Source organism: Aquarana catesbeiana, linkage group LG07 (genome assembly GCF_042186555.1).
Source record: "Aquarana catesbeiana isolate 2022-GZ linkage group LG07, ASM4218655v1, whole genome shotgun sequence".
In the NCBI taxonomy this organism is placed as follows: Eukaryota; Metazoa; Chordata; class Amphibia; order Anura; family Ranidae; genus Aquarana; species Aquarana catesbeiana.
This window is the reverse complement of record NC_133330.1, coordinates 109,079,434-109,101,465: the sequence shown is the minus strand read 5'-3', so window position 1 is coordinate 109,101,465 and position 22,032 is coordinate 109,079,434. Positions and strand designations below refer to the sequence as shown.

The following is a 22,032-nucleotide window of genomic DNA, read 5'->3' as shown; positions in this document are numbered from 1 at the left end:
CTCTAGGGTGTTAGAACCCCCAAACATTATATATTGTTTTTTTTCTAAGTAATTTTCTAGCAAAAAAAACTGTTTTAAACATGTGAACACCTAAATTCCAAAACAAGGCTGGTCTTTAAGTGGTTAAATTACATAGAGGGTTCTTTGCTGTAAGAGCAGCAAGGATGTGGAATTCCCTTCCATAGGCAATGGTCTCAGCGGGGAGCATCGGTAGTTTCAAAAAACTATTAGATAAGCACCTGAACGACCACAACATACAGGGATATACTGACATATGATCACACACGTAGGTTGGACTTGTGTTTTTTTTTTTTTTTTCAACCTCACCTACTATGTAAGTGGAAAATTAGGGGTTCTGTTGAAACCAAACCACGGTCAGGTAGACTAATTAGAATTTCAGCCACAACTATCAGGAAAATTGTTCGGGATGCAAAGAAAAACCCACAAATAACTTCAGGTGAAATACAGTACTCTGAAAAAATGTGGTGTGGCTGTTTCAAGATGCGCAATAAGGAGGCACTTGAAGAAAGATGGGCCGCATGGTCGAGTCACCAGAAAAAAAACATTACTATGCAAATGCCACAAAGTATGCCGCTTACAATATACCAAAGAGCACAGAGACTATCCTCAAACGTTTTGGCACAAAGTCATTTTAAGTGATGAGACCAAAATCGAGCTTTTTGGCCACAACCATTAATAGTACATTTGGTGAGGAGTCAACAATGCCTATGATGAAAGGTACACCATTCCTACTGTGAAACACGGAGGTGGATCGCTGTTGTTTTGGGGATGTGTGAGCTACAAAGGCACAGGAAATTTGGTCAAAATTGATGGCAAGATGCATGCAGTATGTTATCAAAAAATACTAGAGGAACATTTGCATTCATCAGCCAGGAAGCTGTGCATGGGACGTACTTGGACATTCCATCGTGACAATGATTCAAAAGACAAGGACAAGTCGACCTCTCATTGGCTACAGCAGAATAAAGTGAAGGTTCTGGAGTGGCCATCTCAGTCTCCTGACCTCAATATCATTGAGCCACTCTGGGGAGATTTCGGACGTGCAGTTCATGCAAGACAGCCCAAGAATTTACAGGAACTGGAGGCTTTTTGCCAAGAGGAATGGGCAGCTTTACCATCTGAGAAGATAAAGAGCATCATTCGCAAATACCACAAAAGACTTCAAGCTTTCATTGATGTTAAAAGGGGTAATACTGCGATATGTAAACTTTTTTTATCATGGTCATTTGGGTAGTTTCTGTTGTGATGTATGATTTAAAAAGAGTAAACACAGTTGATTGATAATAACACTAACCATGAGTGAAAGGAATGTTTTAGTGTTATTCATATTCTCTAAAAAATGGCCAAGAAATAATAAATTCTGCCAGGGAATGTAAACTTACGAGCACAACTGTGTGTTTATATATACATATCTATATCCAAAAACGATGGATGGAGGGGTGGTTTTTAGTTTAAAACCACCTTGTAAAAGTGGGTGGAACTCTGCGTTAAAGGTGTAGAGCAGGGATATGCAATTAGCGGACATCCAGCTGTTGCAAAACTACAAGTCCCATCATGCCTCTGCCTCTGGGTGTCATACTTGTGGCTATCAGAGTCCTGCTATGCCTCATGGGACTTGTAGTTCTGCAACAGCTGGAGGTCCGCTAATTGCATATCCCTGGTGCAGAGGATAGGCTTCTTGTGCAAACTTCATGCAGGCTTTCATGTGTCTTGCACTGAGGAGAGGCTTTCATTGGGCCACTGTGCCATAAAGCCCGACTGGTGGAGGGCTGCAGTGATGGGTGACTTTCTACAACTTTCTCCCATCTCTCGACTGAATCTCTGGAGCTCAGCCACAGTGATCTTTGGGTTCTTCTTTACCTCTCTCACCAAGGCTCTTCTCCCTGATAGCTCAGTTTGGCTGGATGGCCAGCTGTACGAAGGGTTCTGGTCGTCCCAAACGTCTTCCATTTAAGGATTATGGAGGCCACTGTGCTCTTAGGAACCTTAAGTGCAGCAGAAATTTTTTTGTAACCTTGGCCAGATCTGTGTCTTGCCACAATTCTGTCTCTGAGCTCTTCAGGCAATTCCTTTGACCTCATGATTCTCATTTGCTCTGACATGCACTGTGAGCTGTAAGGCCTTATATAGACGGGTGTGTGGCTTTCCTAATCAAGTCCAATCAGTATAATCAAACACAGCTGGACTCAAATGAAGGTGTACAACCATCTCAAGGATGATCAGAAGAAATGGACAGCACCTGAGTTAAATAATATGAGTGTCACAGCAAAGGGTCTGAATACTTAGGACCATGTGATATTTCAGTTTTTCGTTTTTAATAAATCTGCAAAAATGTCAACAATTCTGTGTTTTTCTGTCAATATGGGGTGCTGTGTGTACATTAATGAGGAAAAAAATGAACTTAAATGATTTTAGCAAATGGCTGCAATATAACAAAGAGTGAAAAATGTAAGGGGGTCTGAATACTTTCTGTCCCCACTGTATATATACGTATATACAGTGGGGACAGAAAGTACTCAGACCCCCTTAAATTTTTCACTCTTTGTTATATTGCAGCCATTTGCTAAAATTTACTAAGTGAAAATGTTCAAGTTGGGCCCAATTAGCCATTTTCCCTCCCCAGTGTCATGTGACTCGTTAGTGTTACAAGGTCTCAGGTGTGAATGGGGAGCAGATGTGTTAAATTTGGTGTTATCGCTCTCAATCTCTCATACTGGTCACTGGAAGTTCAACATGGCACCTCATGGCAAAGAACTCTCTGAGGATCGAAAAAAAAGGATTGTTGCTCTACATAAAGATGGCCTAGGCTATAAGAAGATTGCCAAGACCCTGAAACTGAGCTGCAGCACGGTAGCCAAGACCATACAGCGGTTTAACAGGACATGTTCCACGTAGAACAGGCCTCGCCATGGTCCACCAAAGAAGTTGAGTGCATGTGCTCAGCGTCATATCCAGAGGTTGTCTTTGGGAAATAGACGTATGAGTGCTGCCAGCATTGCTGCAGAGGTTGAAGGGGTGGGGTCAGCCTGTCAGTGCTCAGACCATTTGCCGCATGCTGCATCAAATTGGTCTGCATGGCTGTCATCCCAGAAGGAAACCTCTTCTAAAGATGATGCACAAGAAACCCGCAAACAGTTTTCCGAAGAAAAGCAGACTAAGGACATGGATTACTAGAACCATGTCCCGTGGTCTGATGAGACCAAGATAAACGTATTTGGTTCAGATGGTGTTAAGCATGTGTGGTGGCAACCAGGTGAGAGTACAAAGACAAGTGTGTCTTGCCTACAGTCAAGCATGGTGGTAGGAGTGTCGTGGTCTGGGACTGCATGAGTGCTGCTGGTACCGGGGAGCTACAGTTCATTGAGGAAACCATGATGGCAACATGTACTGTGACATACTGAAACAGAGCATGATCCCCTCCCTTCGGAGACTGGGCCACAGGGCAGTATTCCAACATGATAACGATCCCAAACACACCTCCAAGACGACCACTGCCTTGCTAAAGAAACTGAGGGTAAAGGTCATGGACTAGCCTTTACTGCATACTGACTGATTTTACTGTTGTGGGTTTAGTAACACTTTAAGGCTGATTTCCTGGCAGATGAAAACATAATTTAATGCTGTTATGCACTCATTAAAATTGTATTTTAAATGCAGTGTAAGCACTCTTCATATCACTTTTATTACAACCCTTGTATTGCAAGGCTGAGAATGAAGGCAAACACGAGGAGCCCATCAGACTCTGCTGTATGTAGTCGTGTTTTGACAGCATTCCTGATCAAGCTGTGCTGATGTCACAGCAGAAAACTTGAATCCAAAACAGCTTTTGTGGCAATACTCCCCTCCTCTCCAGTGCTTTCCCCTGCAGAAAATCAGATCCTGCTGCTGCCACCAATCTTACTGTTAGGCAGCCCACAGAGGGATCTTTTTTTTTTTTTTTTTTTTTTTTGTTCAACCAGTGGGTTGAACAAAATAAAAACTGACTTGATTCCCCCATCCACACACTTGATATGAATGGAGGAATCCTCCCTGATGAGCTATTGTTTTCTGACAGCGCGGAGACATCCCTGTCATCAGAGTACACTAATCGGTGCTGCTGGCTTTAGCTGGTGGCACTGATCAAGCAGGGGAAATCTGACTGCGTGGTTGTACAAGTTCCCTGTCCATGCATGGATCGAAATTCGGCCAGTCCCTGCTAAACCGGTTTAAATTTCAATCCATGTATGGCCAGCTTTAGCCTAAACTGAAAAGAACTGGGCTTCCTGCCTTCCTGGGCACACTGTTCTGCTTTTATATCATTATGTTAGCGTTGTTCAAAACAACAGAAATGACCACCATCTACTGGAGGGGAGAAGACCTAAATAGGGCATTAGGAACTCTTGCTGTACTCTGTGCTCACCCTGGATCTGGTCTTTAAAATATATTATCTAATGCGCTGTAGAATTAATTTTACCAATGTTGTTTTTTTTTTTTTTTTTTTTTCAGTCCGGCATTTGCTAGATGAAGGCGCAGATCCATGTGCGGCTGATGACAAGGGCCGTACAGCCCTGCACTTTGCTTCCTGCAATGGAAATGACCAAATTGGTAAGATAACATAGTGAATGGCTAAGATTTCTTTGGTGGCTTGTATCATATTTTGGTTACATTCAGTTTTTAAAGGAGTGTCTAAAACAGCAAAATACTTGTATTAAAAGCTGCTGTTTATATCTAACTACACAATAGTTTCAAGGAAATTACCTTATTGGCAAAGGAGTTTCAGCTTCAACACCCTGCAACTAACATGAGTCGGTGATTGGCTATTTTAATCGGAGGCTTATGAGATGGGTATTTGTCAGGGCTGAGCTCAGCCCTTCCCTTCTTAAAGCTGGCCGCTCAGCTGTCTGCTAATTGCTAGCTCCTATCTCTCCACAGTGACTCGCCTGTTGATCATATCCTGCTCGTTAGTCCTGCCTTCTTAAGCTATCCAGTCCAGATAATCTCTGCCTTTGCCTTGGTCACATCTCTAGAGAGGCTCTCCTGTGTTCCTGTTGAAGACTTGCTTGGCTGACGTTCCTTCTGGCTCCAGATCCTACTTGCTGTTCTACTATGCTCATCTCTGGCTCCCTGATGTTTTGGCTTGTCTGACTATCCATTTTGCTTCATGAACTCTGGCTATGTTTTGACTATCTTTGCTCTATTTACCTTTTTTCTAATTATTATTATTAAACAAGTGGGATTTAACTGTAGTTCTGTCTCTGTCTGATTCATGGTTTCTGACAGTAGGCGAGGTCCATGAATTCAGAAGGTGCAGTCAATCCACTTGTTGGTAATATTTTTTCCAGATTGGATGAGCGGGATCACCGCATGGATCGGTTTGCTGTGGCGCACGGCTCACCTGGAATCTCCCACTGTGGCTGCTCCGGTGCAACCTGTGTTGCAGGCAATCCCTGCTGCTGCTCCAGTCTCTGTGCAGGCACCCGCCTCGAGTGTTATGTCTGATTCCTCTCCGCTTCCCTAGCAATTTGGGGGCGATCCAGTCCAATGCAGAGGGTTTCTCAACCAGGTTGAGATATACTTTGAGGTGCTGCCCCAGGCATTTCCCATGGACAGCAGCAAAGTAGGTTTCATGATATCTTTGCTTTCTGAGAGAGCCTTGGCCTGGGCAAACCCTCCATGGGAGGTGCAAAAACCTGTTGTCTTGAGTTACCCTGAGTTTTGGCGTCTTTGACATTCCCATGCGCACCACTTCTGCTGCCAAGTGCCTCATGTCCATCAAACAGAGTATGAGAACTGTTGCTGATTAACGCCATTGAATTCCATACTCTGGCAGCAGAGATTGCTTGGAACAATGAGGCCCTCGTGGCTGCTTTTTCTCATGGTCTCTCGGATACCATCAAGGATGAGATAACAGCCCGAGATATACCCACTGAGCTGAAGAAATAGATCATGTTTTGCCATCCTCATTGACTCCAGACTCCCTTTTAAGGAGCGCTTGCGGAAGCCTCCTGTACATTTGTCTCCGAACTTTGCAGTCCCACCCTTGCCTCCCTCACCTCCCATGCCTCCTGGTACCTAATCTATCTATGAAGATGAACCCATGCACTTGGGCTTCACGCGTCTCTCTGCGGATGAGAGAACCCTTAGGAGTAGGGAGAGATTGTGCATTTATTGTGGCCAGTTAGGTCACTTTTTGAAGTCTTATCCTGCCAGTCCAGGGAACGCCCGAACCTTAAGGTCCTGTCACAGACAGACCTTAGGTGGCATTGTTTCGTCCCCAGTTATCCAGAAGGATAAGCCCCTGGTTTTGGTTACCCTTTCTTGGGCTGAGTCGTCCGTCGAGATATAGTCTCTAATCGACTCTTGGGCTGCAGGCCTGTTCATTGATGCTGCCTTTGTATCGAAGCACTCGATTCTGCTGCAGCTGTGTGACACTTCACTTGCCATTGAGGTTATTGACAGGAGACCTCTACAGCCTGACTCATGAGACTGTTCAGTTGTCCATGGTCGTAGGGGCTTTTCACCATGAGATAATACAATTCCAAGCTATTTCCTCACCTACGTTTCTGCTGGTTATTGGTTGTCCTTGGTTACAGAGGCACAACCCCTCTTTTGATTGGCTCTGTGCTGAGGTTCTCTCCTGGTCACCACAATGCAGTAAGACATGCTTCCAGAAGGTAGCCAAGGTCCTGTGCACCTCTTCACTCTCCTCTCTGCTGGACGAGTACCGCTATTTTAGTGATGTCTTTGACAAAAGTCAAGCCGGTAGTTTGCATCCACACTGGTCGTATGATTGCGCAATTGACCTTCAACCTGGTGCCATACCCCCTCGTGGTTGGGTTTACCTTTTGTCGGTCTTGGAGGATAAGGCCATGCAAGAGTATGTTGCAGACACACTTTCTCGAGGTTTCATCTGCAAATCCTCTTCTCCTGCTGGTGCTGGTTTCTTCTTTGTGAAGAAGAAGAGTGGTGAACTGAGACCTTGTATTGATTATAGGGGTCTCGGTCGTTTCACGATTAAGAATGCCTATCTGATTCCGTTGATTACGGAGTTATTTGACCGCCTCAAAGGAGCAATGGTTTTCATGAAGCTTGATCTGAGAGGGGCATACAATCTCGTGGGGATTAAGGAGGGCGACGAGTGGAAAACTACGTTTTAAAACCAGAACAGGCCATTATGAGTACATCGTAATGCCTTTTGGCCTTTGTAACGCCCCGGCAGTCTTCCAGGAGTTTATTAACAATGTCCTTCGAGATTTGTTGCAGTTATGTGTAGTGGTTTATCTCAAAGATATTCTCCTCATATTTTCTATATCCCTGGAGAGCCACCACACAGATGTCTGTCGTGTACTTCAGAAACTAAGAGAACAATATTGTAAATTGGAGAAGTGCGAATTCCATCGTGAACAGGTTAAATTCCTGGGTTATGTCATTTCCACTGCTGGTTTTTCGATGGACCCAGAGAAACTTTCAGCAGTCCTACAGTGCCCCGAGCCATGGGTTTACGTCTTCTGCAGCGTTTTCTTGTCTTTGCCAACTATTATCGGAAGTTTATTCGTAACTTCTCGTCTCTGGTCAAGCTCCTGACCAGAAAGGTGACCAGAAAGGACGGTAACCCACAGCGTTGGTCTCTGGAGTCCCTTAAGGCCTTTGAGAGTCTCAAGGCTGCCTTTGTTTCTGCTCCTGTGTCGGCACATCCTGATCCTACGTTACCTTTTATCCTTGAGGTTGATGCTTCTGAGACTGGAGTTGGTGCCCTTCTGTCTCAACGTCCTACCCCTGAGAGTGCTATGCGTCCTTGTGGCTAATTTTCCTAGAAATTGTCACCTGCGGAGTGCAATTACGAGATTGATGACAGAGAGCTGTTAGCGATCATTTTAGCCCTGATGGAATGAAAACATCTCCTCGAAGGTACCACTGTGCCAGTTCTCATTCTTACTGACCATAAGAATCTCACATTCTTGTCTGAGGCTAAATGCCTCTCTCCCAGAAGGGCGCGATGGGTTCTTTTCTTGTCTAGTTTCAATTACATTGTCTCCTCACCCAGTACTAAGAATGTAAGGGCTGACGCTTTATCATGACAGTTTTCCTTCACTTCCAAGATGGAGTCGGTTCCAGTTCCTTTGATTCCTCCTGATCATGTTCTGGCTACGGTTCGCACCAGTCTCACTTCTCCTTTGGGTGAAGAATAAGGCTGAAACAACTAATCAATTAATCTGCAACTAATCGATTATGAAATTAATTGATTACTATTTTCATAATCGATTAATCGCCCAGTAACATAATGGGGTTAAAAAAAACTAAAATGAGCCCTTTATAGTACAAAAAGAGCAAATCGCTACTGTAAATATTACTTTCATAGGTCTACTGTGAAAAAATGAGTAGTGATTATCTGCTTTTTTTTGTACTATAAAAGGGCTCATTTTATTTTTTTTTAACCCCCATTATGTTACTAAACGTCTTAGGCCTGGTTCACATCTATGTGTTTTTTGGTGCTTTTTGCAGAAACGCACTACAGTTCATTTACATGGTTCCCTCTAGGACAGTGGTCATCAACCCTGTCCTCAGGGCCCTGAGGACAGGGTTGATGACCACTGCTCTAGGGCACATTCACATCTATGCTTTTTTCACCTGCTGCATATTTGAAAAGGGTCATGGACTTTTTTGAACGCAAAACGGATCAAAAGCAAACTGTATAGGTGTGTACAGAGCCTTCTTTCCAAATTTTCCCTTTTTCCGATTTGACCCCACTAACGATTAAAAAATTGAACAAACCTTCTTAAAATGAATTTTTTTTTGAAGGAAGACATTGTTTGTTTGTTTTTTAAATAAAAAATGTTGATCTCTGAGTCTGATGATATTAACCAGATTCACCCCTTAATAGTATATACAATATATCTCTTTTCTAATCTAAACAATAATCGTCCAACTAATCGATTATGAAAATAATCGTTAGTTGCAGCCCTAGTGAAAAATCAACTCTTTTGGGCTATTTTCCAACAATTCTGGTGGACCCACCTGTCTATGGATTTCATTGTGGAGTTACTCAACTTCCAGGGCAACACAGTTATCCTAATGCCCTGTACACACGGTCGGATTTTCTGATGGAAAAAGTGCAATCGGATTGTGTTGTCGGAAATTCCCATCGTGTGTGGGCTCCATCGGACTTTTTCCGTCGGAATTTCCGACGCACAAAGTTTGAGAGCAGGATATAAAATTTTCCGACAACAAAATCTGATCATTTAAATTCCGATCGTGTGTACACAAATCCGACACACAAAGTGCCACGCATGCTCAGAATAAATTAAGAGATGAAAGCTATTGCCCCGTTTATAGTCCCGACGTACGTGTTTTATGTAACCGCGTTCAGAACGATTGGATTTTCCGACAACTTTGTGTGACCGTGTGTATGCAAGACAAGTTTGGTCCAAAATCCGTCTGAAAAAATCCGATGGATTTTGTTGTCGGAATGTCCGATCCATGTCCGATCGTGTGTACAGGGCATTACAGTGGTTGACCGGTTCTCGAAAATGTCCCATTGTATTCCACTTAAGAAGTTGCCCACTTCTAGGGAATTGCTTTGATTTTTGCTCGGGAGATCTTTCGCTTACATGGGCTACCCAAGGTGATTGTTTTGGACAGCAGTAGTCAGTTTGTGTCCCGCTTCTGGTGAGCCTTTTGTGCACAGTTGGGAATTCAGTTTGCTTTCTGCTCTGCATATCACTCGCAGTCTAATGGGGCCACAGAACGAGCCAATCAGTGCTTGGAGCAATTCCTATGTTGCTATATTTCTGACCATCATAACAACTGGTCAGTCCTCTCACCGTGGGTGGAGTTTGCTCACAATAGTGCCTTGAATTCTGCTTCCCGATTGTCCCCGTTTATTTCAAACCATGGTTTCCAACCTTCCATGTTGCCTGACTCATTGTTAATCAGTGCCCTGATTACAATAAATAAAAAACAGTGTCACAAAACAGTGCCCACCAATGCCAGCATATAGTGCCCACAATTGCCACCAATCAGTGCCCATTAGCGATGCCAGTCAGTGCTGGCAATCAGTGCTGCCCATCACTGCTGTCGATCAATGCCCATCAGCACCACCCACCAATGCCCAGCAGTGCCGCGTATCCATGCCCACCAGTGCCGCCTATCAGTGCCCATCAGTGCCACTCAACAGTGCCCATCAGTGCAGCATATTAGCGCCTCATCAGCGCCACCTCATCAATACCCACCAGTTCAGCCTATCAGTGCCGCCTCATCAGCGCACATCAGTGAAGGCGAAAAATTACTTAGTTACAAAATTTACTGACAGAAAAAAGTAAAATTTTCCAAATTTTTTGCCTTTTTTTTTTTGTAAAAAATAATAAAAAACCCAGCAGTGATTAATTACCACCAAAAGAAAGCTCTATTTGTGTGAAGAAAATGATAAAAAATTTGTTGGTACAATGTTGCATGACCGCGCAATTGTCATCCAAAGTGCGACAGCGCTGAAAGCTGAAAAATGGCTTGGGCAGGAAGCGGGTGCAAGTGCCTGGTAGGCAAGTGGTTAAACAAGTATTTAACTTGTTCGATAAGCTAAGATAACGCACAGGGCTTGAAAGACCCTGTTGACAAGAAATTGGAGTCATTATTAAAAGCCAGTCTGTAAAGGATCAGGTCAGACAGCCTGACAGGCTTTACCGGGAGGATGATCTGGCTGAAAATAAGACAGATATTCCTCGAGCGCTGTGTTTTGCTGTTTACGCCTTAAAATGATTAATACAGCAGGTTTCTTGTTTGGCTCTCTTGTCTGTACATATGCACAGACTTTTGTGGCTTAAGAACTGGTCAGCTGAGCTTCCTTGTAAAAAGTTATTGGCAGGTTTCCCCTTTCATGGGGAACATTTATTTGGTGATCATTTGGACAAATATATCTAAAAGATTTCTGGAGGGAAGAGTTCTCTACTTCCTGTGAAGAAAAGCACCAGGCGTCCCTCAAACCTCAGGGACTGTTTCCTCAAGTATCTCAGCACCAAGGCAGTTCTGCCACCAACGGGGTGCTAGACCCAGAGGTAAGCCGCAAGGCCAGGGCCAGAAAAAGCCCTGGGTCAAAAACTCTTCTAAACCCAGCACCAAGCCCTCCTTTTAGGGGGGCGCCCCCACTCTATCGGGTAGGGGGAAGGCTACTGCACTTTGCAGACATTTAGAGAACAATAATTCAGGACGAGTGGGTCACCTCAACTATATTCTGCGGTTACAAGCTGGAGTTGCAGGGGATTCCCCCCAGAGGTTTCTAAGTTCCAGCATTCCCTCGGATCCTCCAAAAAGAGATTTATTGCTTCAGGCACTACATCATTTAGTGCATCAAGGAGTGATTGTAGAGGTTCCTGTATCTGAAAGGGGCACCTGATTACGGTTCAAAAGCCAAACGAGGACACTAGGCCCATTTTGGACCTAAGATCCCTGAACCCAGTATCTACTGGTCCAGTCATTTCAGATGGAGTCTGTCCGCTCAGTAGTAGCCTCACTCCAGATGGGAGACTTTCTAGCCTCCATCTATATAAAAGACCTACGATTTGCAGTAGAGGAATGTCATTTTCAGTTTGTGGCTCTACCCTTCGGGCTTGCTACAGATCCCCGGGTGTTCACAAAGGTCCTAGCACCAGTACTGGGTCACTTAAGGGCCCAAGGGATCTTGGTGCTCAGGTATCTGGATGACCTCCTGCTCAGAGATCACTCATTACAGGCTCTAGAACAGAGCATAACATGCACAGTGCAGTATTTGAAAAGCTTAGGCTGGATCATAAATACCGAAAAATCAGTCTTGAAACCAGCTCAGTCTAAAGTATTATTTAGGTCTGATCTTAGATACGGTCCAAGCAAGGGTATTTTTGCCACCCGCAAGGATCTGTCCCCTGAAGGATCAGTTGCATCAGATAAGGGGCCCCAGACAACCCTCCATTCATCTCTGTATGAGTCTTCTAGGGAGGATGGTGTCCTTCGAGGCAGTGCCCTATGCCCAGTTCCATTCCAGGCCTTTACAACAGGACATTCTGTTAGCTTGGAACAGAAGAGGTTGCCCTGGATTATCCAATGTTCTTATCTCCTCGGGCACGCTGAAGCCTAAACTGGTGATTACAGGATCAGAACCTACGAAAGGGAAAATCCTTCCTCCCGGTAACTTGGAGAGTACTGACTACAGATGCCAGTCTCTCAGGCTGGAGAGCGACCCTAGAGGGGCTCACAGCTCAGGGGAAATGGTCAAGGACAGAACAGATTCTGCCCATCAACGTCCTAGAATTAGGGGCAGTACGTCTGGCCCTACGGTCCTGGACGGTGGAGCTTCAGGACTGCCCTATCAGGGTTCAATCCAACAATGCCACTGCAGTGGCCTATATAAACCACCAATGTGGTATCAGGAGTCATTAAGCTCAGAAGGAGGTGAACCACATATTAGCCTGTACAGAGGGACATGTGCCCATTCTATCGGCAGTCCGTATCCTGGGAGTAGAGAACTGGAAGGCAGATTATCTCAGCCGCCAGCAGATCTGCCCGGGGGAATGGTCCCTACACCCAGGGGTGTTCCAGGAAATTTGCCAACGTTGGGGATGGCCATAGGTTGACCTACTAGCATCCAGGTTCAACAACAAGCTACAGCAGTTTGTGTCCCGAACAAGAGATCCTCTAGCAATTGGAGCAGATGCTCTGGTATTTTCATGGAGCCAGTACTTCCTGGTTTATGCTTTCCCTCCGATCCCTCTCCTTCCACATTTGTTGCGCAGGATTCGAAGAGAGGGGGTTCCAGTCATTCTGGTGGTACCAGCCTGGCCCAGAAGGCCCTGGTTCCCGGAGAATGTGAGACTGACAATAGAAGGGCCATGGATGCTTCCACGTTGCCCCGATCTACTGTCTCAAAGTCCTATATTCCACCCCAATTTACAGTCTCTAAATTTGACGGCATGGCTATTGAAGCCAGGGTGTTAAAAGACCGTGGCATCTCGGGACCAGTGGTGCCTACCCTAGTGAATGCTAGAAAAGTTGTCACTAGGAAGATCCAGCATTAGGTCTGGAAGACTTATTTTGCTTGGTGTGAAGCCAAAAAATTGCATCCTCGGAAATACATGGTTGGGAAAATTCTCTCTTTTCTACAGTCAGTTGTGGAAATCAGATTGGCTTTGAGTACAATCGGAGGTCAGATTTTGGCCCTGTCAGTATTCTTCCAAAGGCCTTTAGCCTCCCATTCACTGGTCCGAACCTTTATGCAGGGGGCAACTCGTTTGCTTCCCCCCATTAAGTTACCTGTGTGTCCTTGGGACTTGAACTTGGTGCTGTCTGTGTTATAGAAACAACCATTTGAAGCTATCAAGGAATTTCTATTAGACTTGCTGTCACGCAAGCTAGCCTTCCTGATGGCCATCACCTCGGCTAGAAGGGTGTCGGAGTTGGCGGCCCTTTCGTTCAGGGAATTATACTTGATACTTCACCATGACAGGGTCGTGTTACGACCTGTTCCATCCTTTTTGCCAAAAGTGGTGTAAGCCTTTCATAAAATTGGGACATTATTTTGCCGCCTTTTTTCTCTCAGCCTTGTTCGGCGGAAGAGAAACGGCTGCATTCCTTGGAAGTTGTCCGGGCAGTCAAGGTTTATTTGTCTAGATTTGCCGAGATCCGGGGATCAGACTCCTTTTTTTGTTTTACAAAAAGGACCCAAGAAGGGGCAGGCAGCTTCCAAGGCTTCCATTGCCAATTGGGTCTGTCAGTTGGTCATTCAGGCCTATGGTCTGAAAAGTAAAGCTCCTCCCTTTTAGGGTGAGAGCTCATTCTACCAGGGGTGTAGGAACCTCCTGGGCTTTTCGCTATCGGGTATCTGTGGCTCAGATTTGTAAGGCTGCTACCTGGTCTTCAGTGCATACGTTCACAAACTTTTATCAAGTGGATGTTCAAGCAGCCGAGGATTCAGCTTTCGGCCGCAGTGTACTGCAGGCTGTCGTGTAAGGTCTGATGGCTATTGTTTGGCAGGGTGTCTCCCTCCCCTCAAGGCTATTGCTCTGGGATGTCCCAGCAGGTAATGAATATTAGCCTAACTCTGTGTCCCATGATGTATGAAACAGAAAATAGGATTTTTTTATCCTACTTGCCTGTAAAATCTGTTTCTTTGAGTATCTCATGGGAAACAGAGATCCCTCCCCTCTTTTTGAGGATTCAGTGCTTGCTACAAAACTGAAGTACTTACTGTATGTGAGGGGTTATATTGGGGATCATTCCTGTCTAAAGACCTTTGGTCTACCAGTATCCATTCACCTGGAGATAAAGTATAACCCAGCAGGTAATGAATATTAGCCTAACTTTGTGTCCCATGATGTACTCAAAGAAAAGGATTTTTACAAGTAAGTATGACGAAAAAATCCTATTATTATTATTATTATTATTATTTTTTTATTTTTTTTTTTTTTTAATTGATATCTTTTTTTTCTACAGTATAGTATTTTTTGGATCACAGAAACAAATGACAAGTCCAACAGAGTATAAAAAAATAATATAATAATCCAAGTTCTATAAGTCTCTCTTTCGTCCTTCCTTACATGACTGTAGCAAGGTTACAGACATTCCATACAATCAGCAGATATGTCCAGTTTATAGCTGCAACTGTGTGTCTTCCATGCATACACATGCATTCATACATCCATTTCCTAGGCTCTTCCTTTCATCCTTCTCATTTTATTTTTCTTAATATACACATTCTCCTCAAGAGGAACTGATTGTATTGATCGGACAAATGTTTTTGATCTTAGTATTAAACGATAATCAGTTTACCGTATATACTCGAGTATAAGTCGAATTTTTCAGCCCTTTTTTTTGGGCTGAAAGTGTCCCCTTCGACTTATACTCGAGTCACCGCCGTCTGCATGATCAGCGTGTCATGCAGGCAGATGGCGGCCGGCGTGTGATGATAGTGTTCGGCGGCTATTCCAGCATTCAAAAGCCGCGCCTCCTGCTCGTCTGTGATAGGCTGAACAGCTGTCAGTGTACAGCCTATCACGGACATTCTCTCATCCTCGTCTGTGGTTCGAGAATGAGATAATGTCCGTGATAGGCAGTCAGCGGTTAGCCTATCACAGACGAGGAGGAGGCGCGGCTTTTGAACTGTGGAATGGCCGCCGAACACTATCATCACACGCCGGCCGCCGTTTGAGGATGGAGATCGCCACAGGGAGGCTGCACAGGTAGGCTGCACATTCACACAGGACATATGCACACAGGACATGTACAGGTCACATGAACACAGGGACACAGGACACACATGTACAGGACACACATGTACAGGACACACATGTACAGGACACAGGACACATGCACAGGGTACAGGTAGGCTGCACAGGACACAGGGAGGCAGGCAGCTGCAGATGGGCATTGTTGACCCTCTGCATTTCTCATACTCGGGTCAATAAATTTTTCACAGTTTTTTGTGGTAAATTAGGGGCCTCGACTTATACTCGGAACGACTTATACTCAAGTATATACGGTATTAGAAATGCCAAAGACCCTTGCTGCAGTTATGACCCTCGTATCCTAAGACAGCAAACAATTACCAATTACCCTTTTGACCTAATAACATAAGAGTTTGGGTGTAGTAAAGCTACAGTTTGCATTTACCTTTTAAATAGAATTAGCAGAGGAAGAGTCGGCCAATTCTATTCAAACCATCCTAAGAACTTTCCTTTTAATTTGTAAATGCAGGTCCAGCTATTGCTAAATTGGTGTCTGTGCATGTACATGCACATATGCATATATACTTGCAATCGTACAAATACCCTCAAATTTCCAACAACTGTGCCTAGGCAACTATTATGAGCCCTGACATGGCTTTGCTTATCCTGAAGCAAGGTGAGGAAGATAAAAATAAAATCATTCTGGCAGCTTTAGTCACATCACTTACCTGTAATGAAGTATGTCCCATGTTATGCGTGAAGCTGGATCCTGGAGAAATTTTCACTGCAGGGATGCCTCCTCTGAAGCCTCTGAACTTCCAGCGCTGCAATGGCTGACAGCTTTGGGTCTTTAAGCAGAACAGCAGTACAGATGGTCCAATGAGAATATGCCCCACTAACTTTCTCGTCCATTAAAAAAAGTTTCTTATCGTACATCACGGGACACAGAGCCATAGTAGTTACTATGTGGGTTATAGGCCACCTTCAGGTGATGGACACTGGCACACCCTAAGACAGGAAGTCCACTCCCTATATTACCCCTCCCACTACTGGGAGTACCTCAGTTTTTTCGCCAGTGTCTAAGGTGTTGGTCACGAGTAAAGATGTGCTGAGCTGAGCTCCACTGGAGCAATCCTTGCTGGGGCCAGCTATGCAGCTGGATCCATTCAAAGTGTCTTTTCAGGCCAAATTAAATGGTACCCAGGCCTCGTGGCGGAAGAAACGAGGTTTTGCCTGTAAGGCTTCTCTTTTTAGAGAGCTGGACCCCGGGATCCAGAGCTTTGTTTTTTTTCAGCCATAAAGTTTTTTTCTGGCGGGGTGTTTTACAGGTCCAGGAGTGTGGGTTCCCTGAGGGTCCCCGGTTCCTGAAGGTTTTGTAACGAAGCCCATCATGAGAGGTGAAGATTGGGTTTGTTGGTTTTTACCACAGAAAACCCTGTGTCAGGAAAGGTAAGTGGAGGTTTCTAAGGGATTTTTAAATTTTCTTATGAAAAGTCTCCTTTACAAAAGTAAATGTCATGCCTAAGAGTCACCACTGGGGGCTGTATAGAGCACATGCCTTGTCATGCTTTCCTCAAACATCACGCTTGTCACAGAAGCAGCAGGCTTCCCTCCGGCGAACAGCTCAGACCGCCGGTAAGATTGGGGGGGATTTTCTTCCACAAAACACCCCCCACCTGGACAAAGCTCTCCCCCTTCCGATCGGCGATGCCACTCCGTTTTTCCCACTGCCCCTTGTTACAGGTCTCCTCTTCACCATCCCCCCCCCCCCCCACACACACACACCAAACCTGTCGGATTGGAGGCCTACGCTTACGCGGGAAAACACTCTTTTGAAAGGGGGGCCACGATGTGATGGATGGGGCGGGGCTTAGTACGGCATTGGCGTCCTCCAACGTCCAGCGCGGGAGTATGTTGAAAAGCTCAATTTTTTGCTGGCTGCAGATGATGGAGGGACACGAGCAAAAAGGGGCATATAAGAGGTTGATGACACAGGCATTCCCTGACACATTTACTAAAAGCATCAGGCTGAGCGTTAATAGCAGCGGCAGTGGCTGGACTATTGCTCAAGCAGTGGATGCGATTTCTTCTGATAGTACCTCTGCTTTTGTGCATCGGGCTCAAGTCAGAAGGAGGGGTTGGAAGGGCTCAAAGGGTCTCTCAAGCTCTGGAAAGCTTACTCATGTCTACAATGGCCTGAGAGGGGGTGGCTGGTCAGAGTGAGCATCGAGGCCGTGAAATGTTTGCAACTGTTTTCAACACTGCAGCCCCTGTTTATGTTACTAAAAATGTTTTTTTTTTCCTCAGCCATGATAGGATTGGAAAAAAAAAAAAAGCTTAGCGGCGTTAATCACATCCCAGTGTGGGACAAAATGCGACAGGTTCTCTACCATTACCCAGGACCCTCAAGCTGAAGAACTGGGGGCGGGAGAAGATGATATCCCTCAGAGGACCATGGTGAGGCTGATGACTCCTCTTCTGAGGTGTAAAAAATGGGGGGGATCAGATTTCACAATCTGTAAGATTGATGGTACAATTTCTTGCTGAATGGTCCGCTCCACATTTATGTACCCTTAACTGAGGTTTTGGGTTCGCTAAAGCCTCCTCAAGCTGTGCATGCCTTTCCTGTCCATTCATTGTTGGAAAAGCTTTTTGCATCTGAGAGGTTCACCTAGATAAGCATTTTTTCCCTCCTAAAAAGTTTTTTCACACTTTATCCTATGGAGGAAAAAATTCACTAAAAGTGTATACCAGCAATTAAAGCTGCTATATCCTCTGTGAATAAAAGTTTGACTTGTCTGGCAGACAATGCTCAATTACTTAGGGATCCAACGGATAAAAAGTTGGAATTCCTATTAAAAAAAAACAAAAACACTTTTTTCTCTGGCAGATTGAGTGTCTCAGCCTGCGCTGACAGTAATCTGTTCAGCAGGCCCAGGATCTGGCAAGCTACTAGCAGCTTTATGTTTGCAATAGTTGCTATGAGAGATTCTATTCTTCAGGCCTTGCGCTCTTCGCTAAGCACCATGAAAGAAGCTCCTGGCTAGTCTTCCTTTTTGCGGTGAAATGGCTGTTTGGGGGATGATTTGGGTAATACATCCAGGAAGGGTGGAAAGTACCCCTTTGCCATTAAAGAAAAGGAATAAATGTATTTCATTTTAACAAGCTCCTTCTCCTGTGTAACGCGGCTTAATCCTCCGGTTAGGTCACCCCTGAACCCTTGGGACTTGAATTTAGTCCTGTCGGCATTACAGAAACAGCCTTTTGAGCTGATACGACATATTCCCTTGGTCCTTTTGACAAGAAAACTAGTTTTTCTGGTAGCTATATCTTCTGCAAGAAGGGTATCAGAGTTGGCTGCTCTTTCTTGTAAAGAGCCATATTTAATTATTCACAAGGATAAGGTTGTATTGCGTCCTCACCCTAATTTTCTACCAAAGGTAGTGTCAGGTTTTCATTTAAACCAGGATATTGTTCTACCTTCATTTTTCCCAGAACCCCGTTCTGCGGAAGAAAAGTCACTACATTCTCTTTATGTGGTGAGAGCAGTCAAAATCTATTTGAAGGCGAATGCTCAAAATTAATGTTTTGTTTGTGTTGCCTGAAGGTCCTAAAAGAGGACAGGCAGCATCAAAATCTACTATTTCTAAATGGATTCGACAAGTGATTGTTCAAGCTTATGGTTTAAAGAGGAAAGTTCCACCTTTTCATGTTAAAGCGCACTCCACCAGGGCTGTTAGTACTTCCTGGGCAGTGCATCACCAAGCCTCTATGGCTCAAATCTGCAAGGCCGCAACATGATCCTCAGTCCATTTACCAGATTCTATCAAGTAGCTGTAAAAGGTCACAAGGATATCGCCTTTGGGCACAGTGGGCTGCAGGCAGCAGGATAAGTCCTCTGGTCTCATGATGCCCTACTTTTGTTGTGTCTCCCTCCCTTCAGTTGGCATTGCTATGGGACATCCCACATAGTAACTACTATGGCTCTGTGTCCCGTAATGTACGATAAGACAATAGGATTTTTATAACCGCTTACCTGTAAAATCCTTTTCTTTGAAGTACATCATGGGAGACAGAGGTCCCTCCCTTCTTTCTGGTATACACGTGTATTGCTTTGCTAAAAAACTGAGGTACTCCCAGTAGTGGGAGGGGTTATAGAGGGAGTGGACTTCCTGTCTTAGGGTGTGCCAGTGTCCATCACCTGAAGGTGGCCTATAACCCACATAGTAACTACTATGGCTGTGTGGCTATGTACTTCAAAGAAAAGGATTTTACAGGTAAGCTGTTATAAAAATCCTATTTTTTTTCACTGATCTCACGGCCTCTAACATGATTTATAAGATAACTTTTTGTATGTTTATTGTCCAAAATCTCCATTACAGGGTATAAAATATGTTGCATTAAAAATCTGGAGTATGCATCATTCTTTTGCTTTATCTCAAGGGTTTGAGACCATATTTGACAACAAGTATTTTTATTTAACACTTTCTCCTCTGTGTGATCTATGTACATTACAATAATCTTAATGCATTTTTGTTGCAGATTTCTACCTTTTTCTGTTTTGAAAAAGACAGGAATCTATGACAGTTTTGCAATATTTTTGAACAGACTGGTTCAAAGTTAATGTTTTGCAGGTATGTATTTTAAGTGTATTTCCATGTTTGCAATCAAACTGGGACGCCTACTATATATTTGTTTCGTGTTCCTTTTCATATGACGTATGTATTTATAAAATGCTGATTACATTTTCACTTTTTTAGAAACTCCAAAACTGTAGTTTTTGACTAATGTGCAGTGATAAAGTGGAGTTCCACCCAACTTTACAAGGCGGTCCTAAACTAAAGACCACACCTCCACCCCTTGCTTTTGGATATCTATCCATCCATCCATCCATCCATCCATCCATCCATTCATCCATCCATCCATCCATCCATATATATATATTTTTTTCTTTCCTACCTTTTTTAGAAGTTCAAAGTGTACTTCTGTCCTAGCTGGGCTGCGGCAAAGTACGTCATGTCCTCTTCTGCAGCGAGCCTTCCTTCTTCTCCCCCGCTGCCTTTTGGGACCTGTGTCTCCCAGAAGATGAGGTGGCCATTCACAAATTGATGCCCCAACTCGAGCATGCGCAGTAGGAAACCGGCTGTGAAGCCTGAAAGCTCCACTGCTGGTTTCGCTTAGTTGTAATGGCGGCGCCTGCACCTGTATCGGCCTCGGGGGGGGGGGGGGGGGGGGCGCGAAATCGCTGGCTCCCTGGACAGGTAAGTGTCCTTATTAAAAGTCAGCAGCTACAGTACTTGTAGCTGCTGACTTTAAAAAAACATTTTTGCGGCTGGACTCCTCCTTTTAAAGGAGTGGGCTGAGGAGTTAATTTTTACCATAATTAACCCTGTCTCTTCTGTGCTGGTAGACCTCATTAGTTGTAAACTAGATTTGAATATGCTGTCCTAATAAAGGGTTAAAGATCTCAGGACTTAGGTTCTGATTTGTCTGTTAATGAGAGGAAACTCACCCTGCCCCTACTTTGTCCCTTCACATTCACTTTCAAATTATTCAGAGTAGCTAGCAGTCTGCCCAAGGGCCTGCTCCAAAGAAACAACTAGAAAGTTAAGAAGTATATGATTATTAATTAGTTTTATGCATGCTGTGTGAATGGGAACACGTAACAAATGAAAAGTGCCTTTTCCCAATTTTGACTTCAGAAGTGAGGGTGGAACTGACATGGATTCCTGCTGCTACATAACACTTATTAACACTGTGCTATTGTTCCTTATAAAACCCTTCCTGCCCAGCTACAGCATTTCTTTAATAGGGTCTTTATGCCTAGGGGACAGAAGAGATCGGAAGATCACATGACCAATATGATTGTTTGTCACAGTGACCACATGATTGGAAGCCAGTCCTGCCAGCTCCCAACCATTAGTACAGACCGAGAGCTACCGTTTTGACAGCTTGGTCACTGTACTGGGAATATGAAGTGAGCATGCTCTCAGCACAAAAAGCTCTGCCGTCCATGGATGTACAGGTGCATCATGTGTGCGCTAAGGACCATCCTCACAGCTGCCAAATATGAGTTACTTGGGTGGCAAGAGGTTAAAAGAGAGTGCAGGAAAGGTTCTGGGGATTGTTCAATTGCATTTGAAATTCCTCTTTGTGATTCATATCATAATACGTGTTTTTAGTAGTGCCTCCAGTGAATATTTTAAGAACCATTTTGCTTATATGTCAAGATTTTAAGAGTTCTAAAAAAGTCATATTTTTTTCTTGTACAAAAGGGTTTATTGAACAGAAAGACCATTAATGATACAGAAAAAAGAAACACATAAATGAACATAGTACAATGACATGTTTACATAGGCGTAATGCAACCTTAGGAAAAAACAAAAAGAAAAATATAATTCGGGGTAGCCTCAAATTGCATAGCGATGGCGGTACATGGAATAATGTATCGTATGATTCAAGAAAGGATGTGCTATCTAACCATGTAGTAATGAACAAGTCTCTAGAAAGGCAATATGTGTTAATGTATCATTGTCATCTTATATCCTGTCCCAATCAGGGGTAAGCCTGTGGGTCAGAGGGTGAAGGGAGGAAATAGGAAATTTAGGAAGAGAAAGGGACAGAGAAGAGCTAGAATAGGTATACAGAATAGGAAAGATGGGGGGGACAGAGAGGAATAGGTGAGGGGAGAGGGAAAGGGGGAGGGGTCCGTGGGATGAAGGGGTGGAAACTCGCTACAGAGAGAGTAACGTCGAATCAAATCGGGAGGGGTGAGCATAACTCACCCATGGCTGCCATGTCCGAAGAAATTTATCATGTGTATCTGATAATACTGCAGTCAGTTTTT

At 44.3% G+C, this 22,032-nt stretch overlaps 1 protein-coding gene across 2 annotated transcripts in view; it reads left to right on the top strand.

Annotated features, from left to right (window-relative positions):
• The window catches only part of ANKRD54 (ankyrin repeat domain 54), a 100,929-nt gene that overhangs the window by 31,483 nt on the left and 47,414 nt on the right, over nt 1-22,032 (top strand). The window contains exon 3 of one of the 2 annotated variants that reach the window (XM_073592614.1): nt 4,507-4,605. The exons of the other annotated variant lie outside the window; for it this stretch is intronic. Within the exon in view, the coding sequence (XP_073448715.1) occupies nt 4,507-4,605 (99 nt within the window). The remainder of the gene's footprint in view (nt 1-4,506; nt 4,606-22,032) is intronic. 2 annotated transcript variants of the gene reach the window in all.